Source organism: Protopterus annectens, chromosome 3.part0 (assembly GCF_019279795.1).
Source record: "Protopterus annectens isolate FY-2018-M chromosome 3.part0, PAN1.0, whole genome shotgun sequence".
NCBI classification, from domain to species: Eukaryota; Metazoa; Chordata; order Ceratodontiformes; family Protopteridae; genus Protopterus; species Protopterus annectens.
This window is the reverse complement of record NC_056731.1, coordinates 1,191,592,681-1,191,615,026: the sequence shown is the minus strand read 5'-3', so window position 1 is coordinate 1,191,615,026 and position 22,346 is coordinate 1,191,592,681. Positions and strand designations below refer to the sequence as shown.

Genomic DNA, 22,346 nt, shown 5'->3' with positions numbered 1-22,346 from the left:
TATGCCATCGAAGTACACAAATTTAGCTTGGACTCTTATAGATTTAAACTGTTTCATCAAAGTTGAATTTTAAAATGATCTTTCAAGATTCAGCACCATTATCCAGTGCTCTTTGGCTTGCCAGCCCTTTAACCCATTTCAAAAAATATGCGAACTGCACTTAAGAAATTTGTTGGGGAAACGCAAGTATTCATAGAGAGCTAACCTAACCAGGATCGAGCAAAACAGATTACCAGGTATTACAAAATCTGGCCTTAGGTTTATGAAACCTGACGACAAGGGAGGGGATCTGGTAGTTATGAAACAAGAAGAATGTAAGAAACGTATGTGCTTGATGCTGAATGGAAGTATGTACTGACCAACCTCTAAGAATGAGCTAAATCAAGCATACAGTAAGATCAGGAACCAATTAAATTATCTGTTTATTGAAGGAAGGATCTCTATTGAAGAATTGTGCTATGTAAGTATTTTATCAGCTGTCAAGCCTTTGCTTTTTGGTATACGAAAACTCCATAAGGATACCAATAATTCACCAGTGAGACCAAAAGTGGATAGTAGAGGCTCATTTGAAACGAGCTTGCGCAAAATTCTTGGACTTCAAACTCAAGGATTTGTTAAAAGGTGAACTACAAATCTACAAGGACTCCTGGGACTTTGAGGGAAGTTGATGTTAAGGACTTGTATACAGTTATCCCACATAACTTGGGTATAATTTGGTTTCAGATTTTTTTGGAGGAAAAAGATATGAGTACATATTTAATTAACCTTCTGGAAGAGTTGCTTGAAGTAGTTCTAACAGTTTTAATTTGTTTGATGGCCAATATCATCAAACCAAAGGAGTAGCCATGGGTGCTAATTGTGGGTCTATCTATGCTAACATTGTGATGGCGTGATGGGATAACGCTTGTATTGAACGGACGTTTTAATCGATTCATTCGGTTTTATATTGGATACCTTGATGACTTGTTTATCGTATGTGTGGATGCTTTTGCTTTAGTTGCCGTGCAACTTTTCTCCGTGCAGGAGGATTTTTTGACTGGTACACTTCGTTTTACTTCCTGCTGGGGGCCATGGATCTGTTGCTGGCTGTGTGATTTATCTGCAGCCGTTTTTTTCTGCTTTTTTTGTCTCCATTTGGTTCATTTTTTGCTTCCAAGTGCCATCTGGATTTTATATTTGCCTCTTTACTACACACATGGTCTTTTGGGCTGTGTAATTTGTTTTTGTACAACTTTCTACATTGTTCTGTTCCTGTCGATGTATTTTCATGCTAACTTGGCATCTCTTCATGAATAACTTGCAGGACTACTGACCTTATGTATATACATATATTTATATAGGGTTGTAGTTTATACTGTATTTTTTACATGAAGTTTTGATGGTGGCAGGGGTTCAGATGATTTCCGAGTTTTTCATCCAACGTTTGACTCCATTTTTTGGGCGCTTTTTGAGTTGCTTCCACATTATATTACGGAGTGCAGTTTGCGACGAGAACTGTTGCCTTGTTAAATTGTTGTTCTCTCTTGGACAAAGAATTCATGCATAGAAACGCTTATGGGTTTCATCAACGCTTTGTGAAGTTTTAAAACATCAGTGACTATTGTGGACGCTTGTGAGGGAACTATTGAACAATAAGAACAATATGATTTTCAGCATTGTTAATGTTCTTCTTTTGTGTCCTATGTATACTGAATTGGTCTAGCCTTATTGTGATTCTTTTTGGCTTATTAGACCATTCCGATTTGCAGGTTTCTGTTCTTCAGTATTGAGCGACTTTTGGGTTTAGTAACATTCTTTTTTCTTAATACATACTGAATGTCTTGCAACTTCTTTTAGCATCATAGCAAGATTTTGATAATTGCATATTTTTTATATGCTAGACAGATTCCTTTTTGGATCACATATCCAATATAGAGGCCTTGTTCGTTTTCTATTTATAATGTACAGGTATTGGATATGGTGGCCTTCGCAAAGGCTGTGTATCTCAATTTATTTGATTGTTTTATTTTCCAAATTATTTCGGAGAACTATTAATGTCAGCTTGACCAATACATGTCAATTGGGGATGTTATATGTTTCTCACAATTATAGGATAAGTTTTTTTCAGAATATGTTTATACCTGAACTTAGTATTTTGTAAAGCTCCCCCTTGCATCTTACATTTGGGTGAGATAAGTGGTCTTTTACCATAATATAGTTTTGTTTTATGTTTTCATTTACCAACATACGGGTCTAATTCTATTGGTGATTATTTATGATAATATTCCACCTAGGGGATGGCAGCATATATCATTTTCTAATTTTTATCAACATGTTTGGGTCCAATATTTGTGAAGATTAAAGTTTTGATCTTTACAAATTGTAGTGAGTGGTCAGGGTTAGCCCCCTAATTTTCTGAGTATGATCTAATTGAATTTTTATTGTCAGTTTTGGTGAAATTATTTGCAACTAATATATATTATTATATATATATTTTTGCATCATTGCCCAAGTCTTTTTGCAGTGTTATTATATACTTTTTATTGCCATCTTATTTTATCTTATTTGACATTTCATTAAGCATATATTGTTTTTGACCATTGGTATTTGGCTATATTTGATTTTGGAAACGTAGCAACACAAGACAGGTGATATTTAGCCTGTCTTTTAGAGCTATTATTGTTCCCCTCATATTGACGTGGCACTTTTATGTGAAGCCATTATTGTCATTTCTATTACCAGATAAAATGGATCTTTTTAATTTGGTTTCAGGGCTTTCTGCAGATAGAGCAGATTTGAGTGCATTTGGTCTTGGTGCATGTTTTATTGGTAATTCTTCTAATGACCCCTTGGGACCTGAGCCATCATGCAGTTTAGCCTTTGACAATCTTTACAAGCACCTAAAATTGTTAAGATCTAATGTTTGGCATTCCAAACTTTTCAAAGCTTGTATTGCAAAAGGAATCGCACCAAGGGGTCTCAGAATTCGAATTCAACCACATGTGGGGCAGCCAGTTGAGGAGCTCAACGATCAATGGTCTAATATACAACAGCATGCTACTATGTCATTTGTTGAAGCTTTGGATAAGTATTATGACATAATCATTGATTCTGAAATTAACACTGTTATGGACTTATGCAATGATGTACAAAAATTTGAGGGGGAAATATTCTTCAAGAAATATCTTAACAATGTGGCCAATGATCTCACCAACTTTGAAGAACAGTTAAAATTCAGAAAATATTTAAGCGGGATCTAAATGATAATCAGGGAGCTAACCCCTTTAGTTTTCCTTCCAAACATGTTCGTTTGAACCCTCATCCGGTTAAAACACCAAGAAGAAAGAGACCCAGATCCATATTACGTAACAAAACTATAACAAATGGTTCATCTACTGATGATCCTTCATCATATACAGATAGTGATATACAGCCAGCATCGGATTCACCCAACCCCAAAAGAGCCCAAGGCTTTGTCCCTTTAGGGGGAAATACAAAACGTGGAGGCAGAAAACACAAAAAGAATCGAGAATATTCAGAGTCTGTTAGAAATGGTAATACAGAAATAAGCAATGTTAATTCTAATGTTCTAAATTTGTCTGATTTTGTTTTGTCTTCATCACAAGTGGACATTCTTAATAAAGGCTTAACTTTTATTCCTGGGTTTGTTATTTCTGAGGACCAATTGGTCCAGGATGTCTTGTCATTTTGTAGAACTCTTAATTTGAAATTACAGTTTGGAGATGGGATGCATCTTATGATCATAATAAATTTATTTATCATAAATCTAAATATCTTCCTCCAATGCACCCCATTGTACACTTGTTTCAGAATATGATTCTCAAAGATCTACATTTTGATAGATCTGAAACTCGTTTTAAACCCAATAATTTGTCATCCAGTGAAAAACAGGCTATTGTTGAACTACAACAAAACAAGGATTTGGTTATTATTTCAGCAGACAAAGGTGGGGCAGTTGTGGTTATGAATTGGCCAGATTATGACCAGGAGGCCAGGAGACAATTATCTGACTAACGGTACTATGCTGAAATGTGTTTAAATCCTACACACAGGTTCAAGAAACAGATTGATGAGTTTCTTATTAGTGCTAGAGATACTGGCCTCGTAACCACTTCTACACTACAACAACTTACTATTCAGGATCCTATCAATCAATATATTCACTTTCTTCCAAAAATCCATAAGGATCCTGTACATCCCCCAGGTAGACCTATTGTTTCTGGTCGAGGTTACCTTACAGAACCATTATCCTTGTTTTTGACTAGACATCTTAAGCCTTTGTTGTCATATGTTCGTTCTCGCTTGCAAGACACGACTGAATTTTTACACATTATATCTGATGCACAATTGGAACCTGGTTGGCTGATTAGTTCTCTGTATACGAATATTCCGCATCAGGTGGGGTTGGAAGCTTTAACTCACTGGCTTAATATAGTCCATCTATATGAACAAGATTTCAATTCCTTTCTTGTTGGCCTTGCAGAGCATGTCCTCACTAATAATGTCTTTTCTATCAAGACATTTGTTTTTGGCAGATCAAAGGAACAGCAATGGGAGCATCATTTGCTCCTATTTATGCTGACCTTTTTATGGCTTGTATAGAAGAACATATTTACAATAGCAGCCACAACATTTACCTTCCAGAAATTGATATCTGGAGGCGGTATTTGGATGATTGCTGGATGGTGTGAAGGGCTGATGTTGACTATTTAACTGAATTTGTCTCATATTTAAATAACATATGGGGCTTATAGTTCACTGTCAATTATCATGTTGACACAATAACTTTTCTGGATGTGTTAATAACAAGACAACCAGATGACACTCTCCGTACACAGGTTTTCAGGAAATATCCTGAATACAACACAGTCCTTCACGCATCCAGCTTTCATCCTCCACACATTGCCAAAAACATACCAAAATCACAGTTTATACGTTTGAGGCGCATATGTTCTAAGGAGGATACTTTCCAAGAAGATAGATGTGATTTAATCAACAGATTTCGCGCCAGAGGATATTCTATGGGACATGTTTTGCGGGCCAGCAATTGGGCCAATACTTTATCTAGGCAGGAATTGTTAACTTATAAACTTGGGGATCAGAGGACCACACAACCAGTCAGGTTCTTAACATATGCTAGGAATTCAGATGTACTCATGAATAGTGTACAGAGAAATTGGAACATTTTGTTAAGTCTACCAGAATTATCAGATATATTACCGGACAAATGTTTATTCTCATTCCGCAAGGGAAAGAGTCTAGCCTCATGTTTCAGTCATTATAAACATACACATTATGCTAGCATTGCACAATTTTCACAAACAACTATGACTGGGGAACCTCTAGTGGGGTGTTTCCCCTGTGGTCATTGTAGTAATTGTGATAAAATTGCTAAATCTAAGGAATTTACTAGTAGGAATTGCCCAAGGGTCTATGACATCTCATTCTTTGCAAATTGTAGCAGTGAATGGCTTATTTATTTGGCCACATGCATTTGTGGCTCTTTTTATGTTGGTCAAACATCTCGTCCTTTAAGACTACGGATTTCTGAACATATGAGCAATATTAAAAATAAGAAAATAAACAATGCATTGTACAAACACACTTTGAAACATCACACTGCTAAATTTTCCTTTATGGTGATTGATTTGGTCAAGGGTATTAAATTTAATAAAACAGGATGGCACTCAATGTTAGATACAAAGGAAAAGAAATGGATTACTAAATTAGGTGCTCTTTTTTCACCTGGATTAAATGAGCAATTTTAATTGAACCAATGGGATATGTTTAAAATACTATTTAAGTTACATCAATAGATTTGTGTTTTTTGTCACTGAAGAAGGCTGTGCTTTTTTGCCAGCCGAAACCGGTCTGAGCTTTTTTAATGTTTATTTAACATTAAAGGATTTTTTATCAGATCCATTTTGGTTACTGGCTTCATTTTGGCTGTGTGGATCGTATGGAAGGAACCCAAGGAAAGCTTTTTGGAATGTTTTAACTTTATTAATACAAGCACGGACTTCTTAATGTTTACTTATCAAATGCATCCATCTATGATTGCATATTTAGATATTTTATTAGAGAAAGATTTGGTGAAAAAAAAGTTATTTTGCAAACCCACCAACTCTTATAAGTTTTTACACTTTTCCAGTGCCCACTCTGTAATACAAAAGAAAATTCTATAGTGAAGAGCCAGTTTATGAGGACTGCGAGGAAGGTCTCATACGAAAATGACTTTCTAGAAGAATGCTACTTACTGGAAGATGTGTTTTTGAGCAGGGGTTATCCAGCCTATGAAGTTAGAGGAAGTCATTGCAAAAATTAAGTGATTTTTACACCCCCATACTGGCCTTAAATTATGGAGCAAACTAGGAGAACTCCTGTAGAAATTGGCTTAAGGAGGTTGACCCATTTTCCTGCTCCTTTATTACTAACTTTAATTTTGACAGCAAGATTATTAATTGGATCTTAAATGAGAACTGGTCCAGTTCAAGGTAAGGTTGTAAAGGTCAACAATTATTTCCCAATAAGCCACATATTGTATGTAAAAGAGGAAAAAAATTTGAAAAATATTTTGTAAACCTCAACAAATATTCAAGTGGTGGATCTTTCCCTGGACAGATGAACAAATTTAGGCATTGCTCTTTTTGTAAGTGGATTCTTGTAGGGAAGGAATTTCATATCAGCAGTAGTGTTTCACAGTAAAAGGAAATTTAACTGTTGCAGTAAAGGGGTCATTTATGCTGCTATCTGTCAAGGATGCTGTTGCTTCTATATTGGCAAAACTGAATGGCTGCTAAGAGAGAGGATTTATGAATACTCTTAGGATATCCTTAATAATCGTATTAGTAATTCTTTAGCAATTCTTTAGCTAAACATATAATGAGATTCCCAGACCATACTTTTAAATTTGTGATATTTGACCAGGTTTTTTGGAAACAGAGGGGGTCTCTGGCAGCTTAACCTTGATTGACAAAGACTTTACTGACGGCTTATTTTTCAAGCGCACATTTGGCCAGGAATTTATGACAATATTTCGATTTCTTCTATTTTAAAATTAAAATCCCTTTTTTAAGATGAAAGTGTTCTGTAATTTACTGGAAGTTTACAATATAACAGTTACTTGGACGGCACTGCCACTTTAAATAACCTGCTTGGTTAATCATGTCAGTAGCAAATCCGCAGAATATTTTAAACTCTAACTAGTTTCCTCCTTTTAGTAATTTTTATTAAGGTTTTTAAACATGGTTGTATTGTGGATTTTACTGATTAAAACGAGAGTGATTTTACACTGCTGTTTCTCTTCTTGGCCATCTGCCTCATAGCCTTTTAGAAGTCTGTTTGGATTTTTTCTTGTCTTTTCTTAATTTGTGAATGGCTGTTTGACAGAACTCGTACACTATAAAGTTGTGAGCATTTCCTCTAAACAAAAATTAGTCACCATTGATGTCCCCCGGGGTTCTGTTGTGGGTTCCCTCATCTTTGGTGTATATATATTTGTAACATTGAAAGCATTATCAGGGGGCTGTGGCTAACTAGGTTTGCTGCCAATTTCAAACCAAGGGAGGTTATCAAATCAAGTGCTGATATTCAGATCCTTCAGCAAGGACTCATCCAAACAAATGTTTTGGTTTATTACCATAAAAGATAACAGCCCACTTAAATTTGAAACCGTGATCGGGTACTTGGTTATGTATGTTTCTGACGCACTCTCTTTTGACCACCATCCCTATGTGTGTTGGTTAGAAAATTCTTCTACTTTACTTAGCTTGTCCTTCATGGTATCTCATCAAGTTCCAAAGAAGTTATAATACCACTTCATTTGTCTCATATTAGGCCCATCATTGCACATACTGGCACCCTTTGACAAGTGCCTCACTAAGCACCTAGACGGTTTGAGAGACCTCAGAATGGTGCAGTGGTGCAGCGGTTTGCATTGTCTAGTCACAGCAAGAGGTTCTCCGTTTCAATTCTCGGCTGGGGTGCCTTCTGTGCAGAGTGTGCATGTCCTCCCTGTGTTCGTGTAGTTTCATCCGGGTGCTGTGGGTTTCCTTCCATGTTACAAAGACCTGCATCTGGAGCATTTCTTCCTGGGCCTCCAGTGAATATTGGCTCATTTCAAGTTGGACTTTCCCACTAAACAAATGTTAAATAAGTTTAATAACATTTCCTCGCCAAGATTTCTGTATGATTTAGCTACTCTTATGGACTGACAGCCCCATCCCTCTAATTACCATCCTACAGACTTCTGAGGGGTGGTCTGTGCTGGCTTTCTATGCTATGGATGACCCAGCACACTCTGAAATCCTCCACATGAAAGAACCAATGACAAAGCAAATACCCATTTTAGAGACCTAAACCTACACTACCACATCAATGCCAGCTGGCATGATGGATAACTAACCCATTGTTCCCCGTGTTTCCTGGAATAGATTGCACTTTGGTATCAAGTTGCGTACTTCCCTAGCATCCTTTAAAAATGGTCTTAATAAGTGGATAGGCAGTCATAAATTTTCCCTGGGAATATTTGTGGAAAGTCTACTTGATGGGGGACATTTGTCTCCCACCAGTATTTGGTGATACAGTTGAGCTTTTCGATGGTCTCCATTGAGTGTAGGCATAATGAGAACCTATGTGGGAGTGTGCAAAAACTTTAGATATTCACTGGTAACTGTGATAACATTTGTACAGAGCAATGCCCTTTAGAAAGGACAGTTCGGTGTTGGTTTCTTTTGTGTTTACCAAGTTAGGAAGTTGGTTTGGAAAACATCTGAGATGATTCTGGCAAAAGTGTGTTGCGGAATGCAGTAAAAACTTTTCTCCAAATGTTCATAATAAGAAAAGACCTGGGTTACAAATGAAGGCTTGTTGTTTTTTGTTTTTAGTGCTTCCTTAGACTAAATATGTACAGCTGTGATTTGGGCTTCTCTGCATCCTTTCAAAAGATACCAAGTTGGACATAGTGTCCAGGTAAGGTAGAACATTCTTCAGGACCACCTTTTTTACGTGAAGTTATACCTCTCAACTGTCCAGATTTTCAGAAGGTCCAGGCATTTTTATTCTGCTCCTTGTAAAATTTGTGTTTTTTTTTTCTGGCAAATCATTTAACATTGAAATCACTAAATAGTGACAGACATTGACTTCATATCCAATGTTTAATACATGCTACTGCAAAACTTGTTATTGTAGCAACTTTATAAAAGCAATATCTAATGTCTGCCCCTAATTTTGGGCTTTTGTTCCCCAATGATTTTTGGCTTTGTCCAACCTTAGTGTGCTAACAGGTTGAAATGTATGCATGGGATTCTTTTGTAACCGTCCAGGAACTTGTGCTTTGATTGTGTTCTAGAGGTTGATGGGACTAGGCTAGAATATTATAGATGTGGAAGTTGTGTGCTTCCATAATAGCTGTCATCCAAATCCATCTGACTGAACAATCGATGCAATTGCCATCCTTCCTCTGGCAAGATGCTAGGCCTGGAAGAGGGATTTTATAGAGCTGATATGTGGTTCATTGTTGAGCTGTCTACTAAAAGTCTGGAGAGATGAGAAGGGTGCAGAGCATTAGGGGAGAGGAGGAGCTGCAGTCTGGACAAGTTTTTTGGTGCCAAGATAACTTAATCTATTCCTTTCTCCACTCCTCTACAACCTGACTACCTTCACTGTTTGTCTGTCTCTTGGCCTCCATCTATTCTATCTACATTTCTCTTATCACCTTCTCCTCCCTCCTTACTAATCTGCAAACTTTTCTCTCCGCTCCTTTCTCTACCTAATATTACTTCACTAATTTTGCCAATATTTTTTTTTACTGCAGCTGCCTGTTTATGAAAGGTATACACTGTAGACTTACAAAAGTGCTTTTTTTTTATTGTTTACACTGTAGAAGGCAAAATTACTTTTTATGTCTCTGACCATGTATTATGTTTTGTAACTAAACACCAGGACTTTGCCTACAAATGGTCCAATGAGATCAATGTACTACTCCGGTAAACAAATGTAAATGATGACTACTATTTGATGGATTGTAATAACTATGGACTGTGTATAATGTATTATTATGTCTTCTGCTTGTGTATTATGTTGTGGAGCTTTTCTTCCTGGGCCTCCTCTTGAAAAAAGACACCTTATTTTCTGCCCTTTCAGACTATCCCTGTAAACAAATGCAATAAAAGTGGCAGTACAGGTCCTGGGAGTTGAAGATAGACTTTGAATTGTCCATTGTCCCTTACTCTGCCTGCCTAAGGCAGGTAGTAGAGCAGAGTCGGGTATAGGGTGGTTGTTACCAACATTTTTATTGTATTTTCTATCCTATCATGTTTCTTTTGTAGTTTGTGAGCCATGTCATAGTAAGTAGCTTACTGTGCTGTCTTGCTCACTGAGTGGTTCTACACACTGTTTCTGACCATGCTTTTGCATAAGTTTGCTGGCGTAGTAGCCAGATTATGCTGTTGTAGTGGGCCTAACTATTTTTCTCTCTGTAAGATAGATAAGCCAGTGTTAGCTGCATGGCCACCCCCAAACCTGACAACGGCATCTGTGATGAGACTTGCCATTTGAGCTTATTTTACTGGGGCCAATGTCAAGGCTCACCAGCATGTTCTGTAGTTTTGGTTTTGGCACTGATGAGGTGACAGCCCACATGTGTATAGCATTCTTTCTAAATAATTATTAAACTTTGAATTTATATAAGGTCTTTTTCTCCTCTGTGCATAAACTAGTATATGGAATTTTTTGGGATACTAAAGTGCATTGGGCACTGCAGATTTTGAGTTTTGCAAAGCTTTTATTTCTAGCTTTGTGATAATTTTTGTACTCTTTTTTTCCATTTGTTTTTCTCGCATAAAAGAGTGTAAAAGCCGCAATGGTAGCATTGTCGCCTCACAGTAAGAGGTTCTCCTGTTCGATTCTCGGCTGGAGCACCTTCTGTGTGGAGTCTGCATGTCCTCCCTGCGGTCGAGTGGCATTCGAAAGACGTGTGAATGGGCGTGCCTCCGTTGAAGGTTGGGTGTCGAGCTGGCACCTCGGCACTGTAAAAATCTACTGCCAATCATTAGCGGACCGGAGTTCCGCTGTGGCGACCCCTAACTGGGAAAAGCCGAAAGAAGAGCATGTACTTAAGAGCATTTCACTACCCCATGTCCCAAGTGTTTTCTCTCCATCCAGCTGCTTCACTCTACAAAAAGTGAAACAAGCATATGTAACTTCTGCAGCAGCAGCAGTAGTCAGACTTATCATATCACACTGCCTAAAGAACTTGCACAGCTGAATTTCACCTGCAGTTGGCAAAAGTTCACAAGCAACAAATGATCAAGTTAAACCTATGTAAGGCAATCTCCAAGAGTCAAACTAATAACTAAATTTGTTAAGTCTAGTGTGTATTGTTTTGTAGTGTTTAAATCTGTTGGAAGGATATCCCCACCTACACTTACTCACCCACACTCACAGGCCTTTTACTTCTGAAGGTGAAGCTACATGAACACTTCAGCATATTTCACTCTTATCAGTGTAATATGTCCCTGGAAAGACATTGAAAAGCCCATAACTATAAAATTAGATGCTGTGACTCGAGACAAGTATTTAGAGTTCAGATACCTTATCTTTGTATCCATGAGCATCCTACCTCACTGATTGTTTATGGTGGTAAGCCATCTGTGGGGTTCTTCCCACTCTGTTCGCTCCGCTCCCCTTCCCCCATATCCCACCCTCCCCAGCACCTCTACTCTTATCGTAAGTAAACCACTCCCCCCTTATTCCTGTAATCCAGTTGAATACAATCTCTACCTTGTCCACACCCACATTTCATGCACACCTTTTTATTTAGCCAAACTTCTTTGCTCTCCCTTACATCCATCACCTTGAATTCACATGGCCTCTTCTATAATTTTTTGCATCTTACTCTACTGTACCATCACAATACACTCACCACCTCAAACTATTTTGCATCAACTCCAGGCTTACCACTTTCTCTTCCACTATGCACACAAACTAGCATTGCACCATAATTTTACTAATGACCAATCACATCTCCCCCACCCATCCTTATCACAAACTGCAAGGTAAAACACCTAACCACATTGTCAAAACATTTCCAACCTTACCTGCAACTGCACACACATCACATAAGAATCTCTATTTACACCTGATACTACATTCAAACACACAAATTGCACTTTTACTATGTTTAGACCCACTATCACAGTTGACATGTACCTCCTAACTTAAAACCCACCATCACAGTTGACATGTACCTCCTAACTTGCCGAGCCTCTTTACTCTTAATTCTTAACCTCACTACAGCTATATATGTGCATACCTCCACACACCAATACACCTCATCCTCCTCTAACCCTCTTCCCCAATGAACAACACAGCTTCTCGCGTATCTCCTCTCAGCTTTTCCCCTATACCCTCACATTTTATTCAAGCCACAAACTGGCCTCCTCACTTCTATGAAACCACGCTTGACACCAGTAGCCTCACCTAGGCATAAAAAAGACTTCTCATGGTACACATTCCTAATTACCTATCTACTCAAATACGGAGACATGTATCCTAACCCTGGCCCACCCTCTAATCTAACCACAAGAGTAACTCCAAAGATTTAAACATACTTACTCTTAACCTTAGCAGTGTATGTAATAAAACCCCACTGCATGCCTGGATTGATCAAAATAAACCTGACATACTAGTCCTTACTGAAACATGGCTACATCCCAATGTAAAAGACTCAGAAGTAATACCTCCAAACTTTGCAAAAACCAGAAGAGATGGGTCTAAAAAAAGGGGGGGAGGATAGCACTTCTGTATCCCCTCTCCACTCAACATCACACCCTACACCAGTAATATACCCATCTTTTCCAATGCTGAAGTACTAATAATAGTAAAATGTTTCCCACCAGGTAACAATATACCAGTGTTGGAAAATATTTTATCCTGGACATCCCAAACAGTAAACCTTGAAACAGTAGGCTTAGGAGATGTAAATATAGTTTGGCAAACCATAGCTTTTGCCTCTCCCACAAATAGTATAAATCTGTGTGTTTTTTTTCTCAGCTTATCAATGCTCCAAGATACAGCAAAGATCTTACCTGCCAAACCACCTTAGACTGGATTGTAGTATCCCCACCCTGCCAATCTTCTGGTACACTTGTCTAGTTCCTGAGCTATCATCTACCAGCTTATTCCCTTAGAACAAACTCCCAACAACTAAGAGTACACACTGTAAAATCAGTTAGGAACTCAACCAATTTTTGTTAGCATAAATTCAACAATCTCCTACAGGAAATAGACCGGGCACCCCTTCTCCTACAGGAAATAGACCGGGCACCCCTTAAACAACTACCCCCTAATGATGCTGCACTACCTTCCTTCACATACTTAATACACTAGCTCCCATTCATATGAAAAGAACGCAGCACCATGGCTCTCTAAGGAATGTAAACACCTAATGAAGCAAAGGGACCTAGCCTGGTCAACCTGGAAACAAAACAAAAATGAACAAAATCATGTTGATTTCAAAACACTACATAAAGTGACAACTAATCAACAGAGATAAGAAGTCCTATTCCCAGTTTCAACTCCAGCATAAAATCAACTCCAGTAAAATTTAGCACGCCATATCTTCTGTACTTAACCCAGGAAGAAATGGAGAGCACACCCTATCACCTGATACTCCTCCATCACAAATAGCCGAAAACTTTAACAAACACTTCATAAAATCAATTTTGGACCTACTAACACCCCAAGTCTGGACCCCCCCCCCTCACCTTTCAACCTATTCACACACCAACCCCAGGCCATCCATTGCTTCTTACCCTGTCATTACTAACCCCCCCATTCAACAAAATGTTATACAAACCCCATTCTCATTTCAGCTCATACCCACTGACACCATCAAAAACTAAAACCCTGCTCTACCTCAGCTGACAACCCCCCCCCCCCCATATTACCTCAAACTGGCCACCTACCCAATCAGTATCCTATAAGTCTTTATCTGAATCAGAGATACCCGCCTTACGGAAACAATCTGACATTACCCCCATCCACAAAGGTGGCAACTCTCTTGATCCATTCAATTTCTATCCTATATCCATCTTGTCACTCATATCCAAAATTTTCGAGAGCAGTATCCATCAGCAGGTAATGCAATATCTATTGCAAAACATTTTTTTAACCAAAACCCAACATGGCTTCCGACCTAGCGACAGCACAGCTACAGCCCTATTATCTTTTACAGACACCAAGAACAAGGCGAGAGATGCAGGATGCTATACAGTCTCAGTATTCCTTGATCTCTCCAAGGCCTTTGACACAGTGTCTCACCCCTTACTTTTGAACACACTGTCTAACGTGGGCTTCTCGCATAACACAGTAAAATGGTTTCAGAGCTACCTCAAGGATCGTAAACAAGCAGTGAAATGGTCCAATGAACTCTCACCCTTTCACCACAACCCTACTGGAGTCCCCCAAGGCTCCATCCTAGAACCTCTTCTCTTCAACATATTCACAAACAACCCTCATACTGCCTCTCACCCTGGGAACCTCATTCAGTACGCTGATTCCACCATAATCTGCACTGCTCAATCACTATCAGAACTACTTTCAAACACTACAGTCCTTTACTGCAGTCGAATCCTGGCTAAGAAATGCCCAACTCTTTCTTAATCCAAGCAAGACACAACTAGTACTCTTTCATCCAAAATACACCTCCCCTGTTGCTGATCATTTCAACATCCTTGCATCTAACAACACTGTCATAGAAATAGTGCAGGAAACCAAACTTCTAGGTGTTCACATTGACAAGCTTTCATTTGACGCCCCATATACAGCAAAATGTAAAGAAAACTCATCAAAAACTGGGACACCTGTGTAGAAACTAACCCATTTCTTTACTGCAGCAACCAAAACTACCCTTGCAAAAACATTTTTACTTCCCTTTATGGTGCCCCTGTCTCAATTAATTTACAAAATTCTACCCTAAGCAAGTTGGAACAGTGCTACAACAAAGTTGCAAAGTTAGCCACAAGCTCTCTCAGTGTCACACACACCACTGTAAACCACTCCTAGAATTAAACTGGCTTGAACTCCTCAACCAGCTTTCCTTTATTCAGCTATCCACCTTGCACAGCCTTATTTTCAAGCCTTCTCTGCCTGCCCTGCACTAGCCAGTCAAGTCACACCTTGCACACCAAATCCATCCCTGCGATCAGATGACAAAAATCTCCTGGCTATCTCAAAACCCACAAGAAAACCTGGTCACTCTCTGTATTCATACTCTGCTTCTATACTTTGGAATTCACTACCAGGTCTGTGCATGGCCTAACCCATTTCAAAGCCTCTTTAAAAAAATCATTTAAAAAATACATGACTGTGCTCCTGCATAAAGCCTGCCAAATGCTCGGGTCTTCCTCTTCTGTCACATTTCAATCCCTCACAAGACTCCAAGATCCTAAGGCTCTTCTAACTCCTTCTCTGCTTATATAACATATCCTTAAGCTACTGCTCTGGGTTTATTGCTTCTATTCTTAACTCTCTCATTATCTATCTGCATCACTAAATTTCTGGCTGCTATTTTCCTGACTGAAACTAACATTATATTTTGCATGTGCTGTAACAGTCAGTGTCACACATTGCACTACCTACGTACTATTTTTTGGACACTATCTACATCATGTATGGTGAGTGACTATTATTGTCTGTATTGTTTTGACTGTATAGAATTGTCCAGATGTGTAGTAATATACTGCAACATCTTGCAGCAGTTTGTTCATTCAGTTTATTTTTTGTATACTATTTCTAATGTAATTTTTGTTGTATTTGATTATACTGTATTTGTACTGTATGTGGAGCTTTTCTTCCTGGGCCTCTGCTGAAAACTGGTTCTGTAGACCGAGTTGGAACACCCCGGTAAACAAATGTGAAATAAATAAATAAATAAATGTCAGTATCACCCATGGAGGTATTGCTGTCATTTTTTGGGGGTAATAGGTAGTTTAATCTGTCCCCCCCCCCCAAGGGTGTTTTTCATTCTCATTTCTCTGTCAAAAAAATCTTTCTGCAATTAACTGATCCATTGATTCCCTACAGGGTGAGGACTGGTCTCTGAGGCAGACATCAAAGCAACCATCAGAGGTTTTTGCTTATGCCCCTCCTAATCCTGTACTGGCAGCCAACCTGAAAGCTGCAAAAATGAAGGCCTGCATGCCTTACTGTGCAAGTGTGCCCTTTACGTTATAGCCTAATGAAGGCTGCTATAGCTTGGCTTGATGGGGCTCATGGACCTGTCCACCTCTTCAGTGAGCCAGACTACTGCCATTCACCCAGGATAGGCGAGCTAGTGCTAGTTGTTCATTCCCACCTTCCTCTTGCCAATATCTCCAGTGCCCGAGCAGCTGTTAATATTGGGTCATTGTAGTCATAGTTAAGGCTTCAGACTCTGGCCTAAAGAAGTGGAAGTATAATCATTTTGCCTTGAGTAACTTTAATTGTCCGCATATTCCAGAAAGACGTGAGGAAATGTTCAGCAGCCGCTTGCCATCATTTTGTATGTTCTGAGACTCATTTTACTGGCTATATTTTGATTTTTGCTAATAAAAATTGTTTTGTTATTACTAGCCATGCCAAAGAAATTCTGCACTGCCTGAAGATGAAATATTTCCAAGAGCTCCAAGACCTTGAAGTGGATGGACAGAAGATTGAAGCACCACAGCCTCTTAGTTGGTAGGGTAACCACATTTATTGATTATTTGTTGCATTGGGAAATGTCAGATTTTGTTTACTGTAGGGAACTAGCAGAGTGCAAGGAGTGTAGTGGAATGCATGAAATGTGTATAGACTCTCTTATTGATCACTGCTGTACTAGCCTTAGCAGTATGTGTTATAACCTGATAAGGATGCAACAGCTGGCCAACTTCCAAAACTTTTTTTCAGATTATCCTTTCCAAGTACAGAGGATCATCTGTTAATTCTGTCTGCCTGATGGAGGACATATTTTCCTAGTTTCTAGCCAGTCCAGCTCAGCTTTTTTATATATAAAACAAAAGCTGATTACAAAAATAAAAGAACACTTTTTGCCCCCCAAAAAATAAATGCAAAATGACTAGAAGATGCAGTTAGTGCCTCAGCTGAGCTTTTTTGGTTATAAAACCAATGATAAAAATTATATTCATACATAAGGTAGTTGAGTTCAAATAAGTCGTGTGACCTTAATACTTTACTCTCTTGGTAAGCCTCCTGCACAAATGAATAATAAATAGAAAACATATTGAAGTTTAATACCTGGATAAGTAAATAAACAGATGAATAGGTAAAGGAGTCCTGCAGCATAGCCAGTTGCAGTATTAACTATTGTCTGAGTAAATCGGGGAAAATTGAAAATATGAATACCGAAATAGATTCATATATTGAAATGTTTCTAAATTTCATTCTTATAATACTCCTTCCAGTAAAATACATATATTTAAAAATCACAGTAAACACTTCATTAATAGTTCATTATTTGTACCATCTGGCCTGAAATGTCAAATTTAAAAATAAGCTAGTCTTCCCTTTGGCATATTTGATAAGAGACACCAACATGAAAAATAAATTTGCTTTTTATGCGGAACCAAGTCTCTTCATTGTTGTACATTCCTGTTACGTATTTGATGGAAATGCTGTGCTGCTTGGCTTGTTGGAGAATGACTTCTACTCTCTAAGTGCTCCAGGACTTTTAGTTTAACTGTAGCAGGGCGCAGTGGTGCAGCGGTTAGTGTTGTTGCCTCACAGCAAGAGGTTCTCCAGTTCGATTCTCGGCTTGAGCACATTCTGTGTGGAGTCTGCATGTCCTCTCCTTGGTAGAGTGACGCTTAAAGACATGCAGGTATGTGCATGCATGATTGGGTGTGCCTTCTTTGAATGTTGGGTGTCAGGCTGGCACCTTGGCACCGTAAAAATCCACTGCTAGTCATTAGCAGACCGGAGTTCCGCTGTGGCGACCCCTAACCGGGAAAAGCCGAAAGACATTTAGTTTTTTTACTTGTTTGGCATAAATTGTACCTGGGGCACTTGTCTAGACTCTGTCTGTTGTCGCACTTTTATTCTTTCTGCGATTCATGTTGAGCATTCTGAATGGAAAGTCAGATCTGCTGTGGCTGCTTGTGTCGCATCATAGGTTTTGCTAATGTGTTGCAGCCTCCTTTCCTTACCCCTTCCTCCTTTTATTCTTGCTTTTTTAACTACCCTCCTTTAGTCTTTACAGCCTGGTGATAGACTCTTCATCACGTGTATGTGGTGCATGTGTCTCATAACTCCACTTTTCTGTTCTCCCAGTTTATTTCTGCTGCTACCATTTTCTGCCCCTTTCTCCTTTCATATCATCTTGCCTAGTGTATTGCATGTGGCTTTCTAAATTTTATTTTTATTTATTTGTTTTTACATTTGTTTACAGAGATAGCCCAGCTGGGTAGTTAACCCTTTTTCAGTGGAGGCCTGGGAGGGGGGGGAGCCCCAAGTTGCACAGAAACTTAGCTGTGTCATAGTAAAATATACAGACATTATTCATAGGTTCATAGGTTCATACTAGGCTATCTGCCCAAGGGCATTTATAAGCCTAGCCCATAGTTATGTGGCTTTCGCCACCCCTTTAGTTTGAATAAAAACTATGCCTATCATTTTGCTGTGCCTCTGTCAAGCAGTGACACTGAAGTAATCCCTGGGGTATATCTGCAATCTCCCATCCATTGGTCAAGATTCCTCTTGAACAAGGCCGGAGAGGTGCTCTGCCTCACATGTACCGGGATTTTGTTCCACAGCATAGGGAGTCTCTGGGTGATGAATCTGTCCCTCCAGCACGTTCTATTTATAACCGTGTCAAGGTTTAGTCTCCCCCCTCTTGTGGTTCTGAGGGATCTAGATTTTTGAGGTGAAGCATATTCATCAAATCTGGGTTTGACATGGCCTTATATGTCAGGCACAGGTCACCTCTGAGCAAGCGGTATGAGACTGAATAGAGCTGGAGTTCTTTCAGTCTGGCAGCATAAGACATATTTTTGAGACCCTTTATCCTTTTGGTGAGGAACTTTTGGGGCCTTTCAAGCTGCAGCAGGTGTCTGGTCAGATACATTACGAATGGGGCATTGTACTCAATCATAGGTCTAATGAGTGATGAGTACAGACCTCCCTTGATCTAGATGTGAATCCCTTCATGATCAGGTGGGCGATATAGAAGGTTTTCCTAACTACTTTAGCAACATGAGTGTCACTGTCAACCTGGGTCCCCAGATCCCTGATGACTTTTTCTGTGCTCAGTGGATTGCCACCTATATGGTAGCTAGGGGTAACCTTGTTTTTCCCGGTATGACTATGCATTTTTGGCGTTTAACTTCAGGCCATGGCTCTGGCACCAGTTATCCATTTCTGTGAGGCCCTTCTGGAGGATATCTGTGTCAGATGTGTTTTGTTTGCAGTCATCTGCAAACTTTGTCAGCCATAACCCTCCTGTGTTTGCTTGTACTTCAGAAAAGTAGATGCCGAACAAGAGTGGACCCAGGACTGAGCCCTGTGGGACACCACTTGTGACAGGCTTTGAGTCTGACATGGCTCCAGCAACTCTGACCCTGTGGGTTCTGTCACTTAGCCAGTTTGCAACCCATCTTGTGATGTATGGGTTTACATTCAAGCTGATGAGTTTTTGATGATACCTGAGTGGGGTATTGTGTCAAGGCCTTTGCCAGGTCGAGGTAGGCTGTATGGACTGCCTTTCCTCCTCAATGGCCTTGGTGACAGTCTCAAAAGTCAACCAAGTTTAAGAGGCAGGATCTGCCTTTGACAAAGCCAAACTGGGTTGGATCCAAAGTCTGCAAGTTCCCTACGTCTTTATTTATGAGTTCCATTATGATCCTCTCCATGGCTTTGCAGATAAGGCTTGTCAAGCTAATGGGGCGGTAATTTCCAGGGTCTGTGGAGGCAGCCACTCCTTGGGTACGTATCCTGAGGTGAGGCTAAGATTAAACAGCTGTCCTAACTGTGGGTTTAATTGACACCATCCGGTGCCATGGATGCTGTGTTTTTGCCTTAGTGAGGGCAGTTCTCACCTGAGATGTTTGGGGGCTACAATCCTCTGGAATAGATATCTCTCCTTTTGGGGGGGGGAGAGAAGTTTGCACTGAACCTGTCAGCCAGTATGTTGTGTGTGTGTAGGTTCAGTAATTTTCACATCATTTTGAACTAATTCTGAGCATATCTGGGAGTTTCCTCCTAGGTTTCTAACATAGCTAAAGAAGGCCTTATGATTCTCTTTAGAGTCCTTTTTTCTCTCAAAATTTGCCTTGGATGATTTTATGAGAGCTCTTAGTTTTTACTTATAATGATCAAAGGTGTCTTACCTTTCAAGGATTTTGCTCTATTTTGTAGTAGCTTCCTCCTTTTGTTGTAGAGCTTGTTTATGGCTGGGGTCCACCAGACTGGACGCTTGCCTTTGGTACAGAGAGTCTTAGTTTTGTTTGGGATTGCCTGATCCATGCAGTCCTGTAGGTGCTGGTAGAAGGCATTTGTAAGTGATTCAGCGGTTTGAGTAATGTTTACCACAGTTTTTCACTGTGGTCTGATCTGATCTCACCAGTGATGAACATTTTGATCCCATGTTGATGATGATCAGATCAAGTATGTTTTCTCCTCTTGTGGGGGTGGTCACTAGTTGTTCCATGGCATTTGAGTTTATGAACTCCAGGAATCTTTGGGTTAGAGTGTTAGGGCTTGAGTAGTGTTCCCAGTCTATATTAGGGTAGTTGAAGTCACCTAGTATGATGGTGTTTGGAGATACATTTATCCTCCAATGTTTTCAGGAAGGCCATGTGAGGTTCCTGAGTTTGAGAGGGTGGCCTGTAACATGCTACAAATTGCAGAGCAGTCTTGCCTATGGTTAATTGCACCTGGATGGTCTCCACCAACCTTGAGGTGTGGGTGTCCTTTATGAATATGGACACATGATATGAGGTGCAACCTGTTAGTGCCGGGGTCCACTCAGGAGCCTTGAACCAGGTTGCTGGCCCAGCACAGACATCGATGTTCCCCATATTGAGAAGCATCTTGAGATTGAGACTTCTGGCATTGAGCAGCATTACCCTTAGTTTTTTCTTTTTGGTGTTCTAGGGTGGTAGGTTTAGAATTTGAGCCGGTGACAGGTGCAAGTGTCCAGCATGTCATTCCGGCAGACAGACATTGGATTGAATGACACCAGAATTTAAGCCAATTATTAAAGCTGATCATCTTATCACTGTATTGTGGCATCATTCTAGGTGAAGGTAGGATACTGCTCAAGGTCAGGGTCATACCTGCCTGGGCTACATAATCAGAGAGCTCCTCGATGTCCCTCAGGTCGTTGACACCAGCGTGGACAATGACTGAGTCGTACTTGTACCTGCTGTTGAAATACAAATAGTAGTAGCACAAGTAAAACAGAGGATTACAAACCTAGGTTGATTCATACGCAGGCTTTACATACAAAGAAAACATTTTGTACTTAGTACAGTTTTTATTGTTGCCATAGAGTAATAGGTAGACTTATCAAGTATTGCTTGAGGGTTAAGTAAGACTATTTAAAGAAGATTAGTGTTAATTTAGACAAAGGAAGTGTTTAAAAGTATTCTGTAATAGAAAGGATTAAGATCATTATGGGGAGAGAATGAGTAGTACATGAAGGTCATTTGGTAGGAAAGTAATGAAGTGTAGGATTAGCCTGGTAAAAATTAGGAGTACTATGAGCAATATTATTCAGCCAGGATTAAGACAGGAGCAGAGCCATAATTTTGCTAGGTTGGACATGAGAAGAGTTTTAAGTATATGGGGGTTGGCAGTGGATAGTATTGGCTGAGGGATCATGTTCCATGTTCTGGAGATACAACTGGAATAAAGAGAGTCTCCGTGGAAACTGTTAGACCTAGTTACTTGTAGAGGGAGCTTATCCGAATATCTGAGTTGTCTGGTGTTTGGATTTTTAGTAGGTAGGTTTTGAAAAGGTGGACATTTTTCAGGTTGATATATTGTCTTGTGGGCAATAGTAAGTTGGGTAAGTATAAGGAGGTTGGATAGTTCTAGCCATTTAAGTTGTTGTAATGCCATACAGTGCTGTTCTCTATATGGGGAGTTATTAGCAAATCAGGCATTTTTATTATAGCATACTTCATGTTTAGAATTTCTTCAGGTTGGTGAAAATGGCAGAGGCATGTAGGAGGGGAGATAATAAATGTGTACTTGCAATAGACTGCCTGGAGAAATCAGTAAGATAGGATTTTGCTGTATATAGGGGAGCCAAGTTTAATGTGAACATTTTTAATGACTGTTGCCAGATGTTTATCGATTTGTGATAC

General features: G+C 39.4%; 1 protein-coding gene across 2 annotated transcripts in view; it reads left to right on the top strand.

Annotated features, from left to right (window-relative positions):
* Positions 1 to 22,346, top strand: part of NSUN2 (NOP2/Sun RNA methyltransferase 2) — a 1,231,765-nt gene that overhangs the window by 41,276 nt on the left and 1,168,143 nt on the right. For both annotated transcript variants that reach the window (XM_044065403.1, XM_044065402.1), the window contains exon 3: positions 16,615 to 16,719. In XM_044065403.1, coding sequence (XP_043921338.1) covers positions 16,615 to 16,719 — 105 coding nt within the window. The remainder of the gene's footprint in view (positions 1 to 16,614; positions 16,720 to 22,346) is intronic.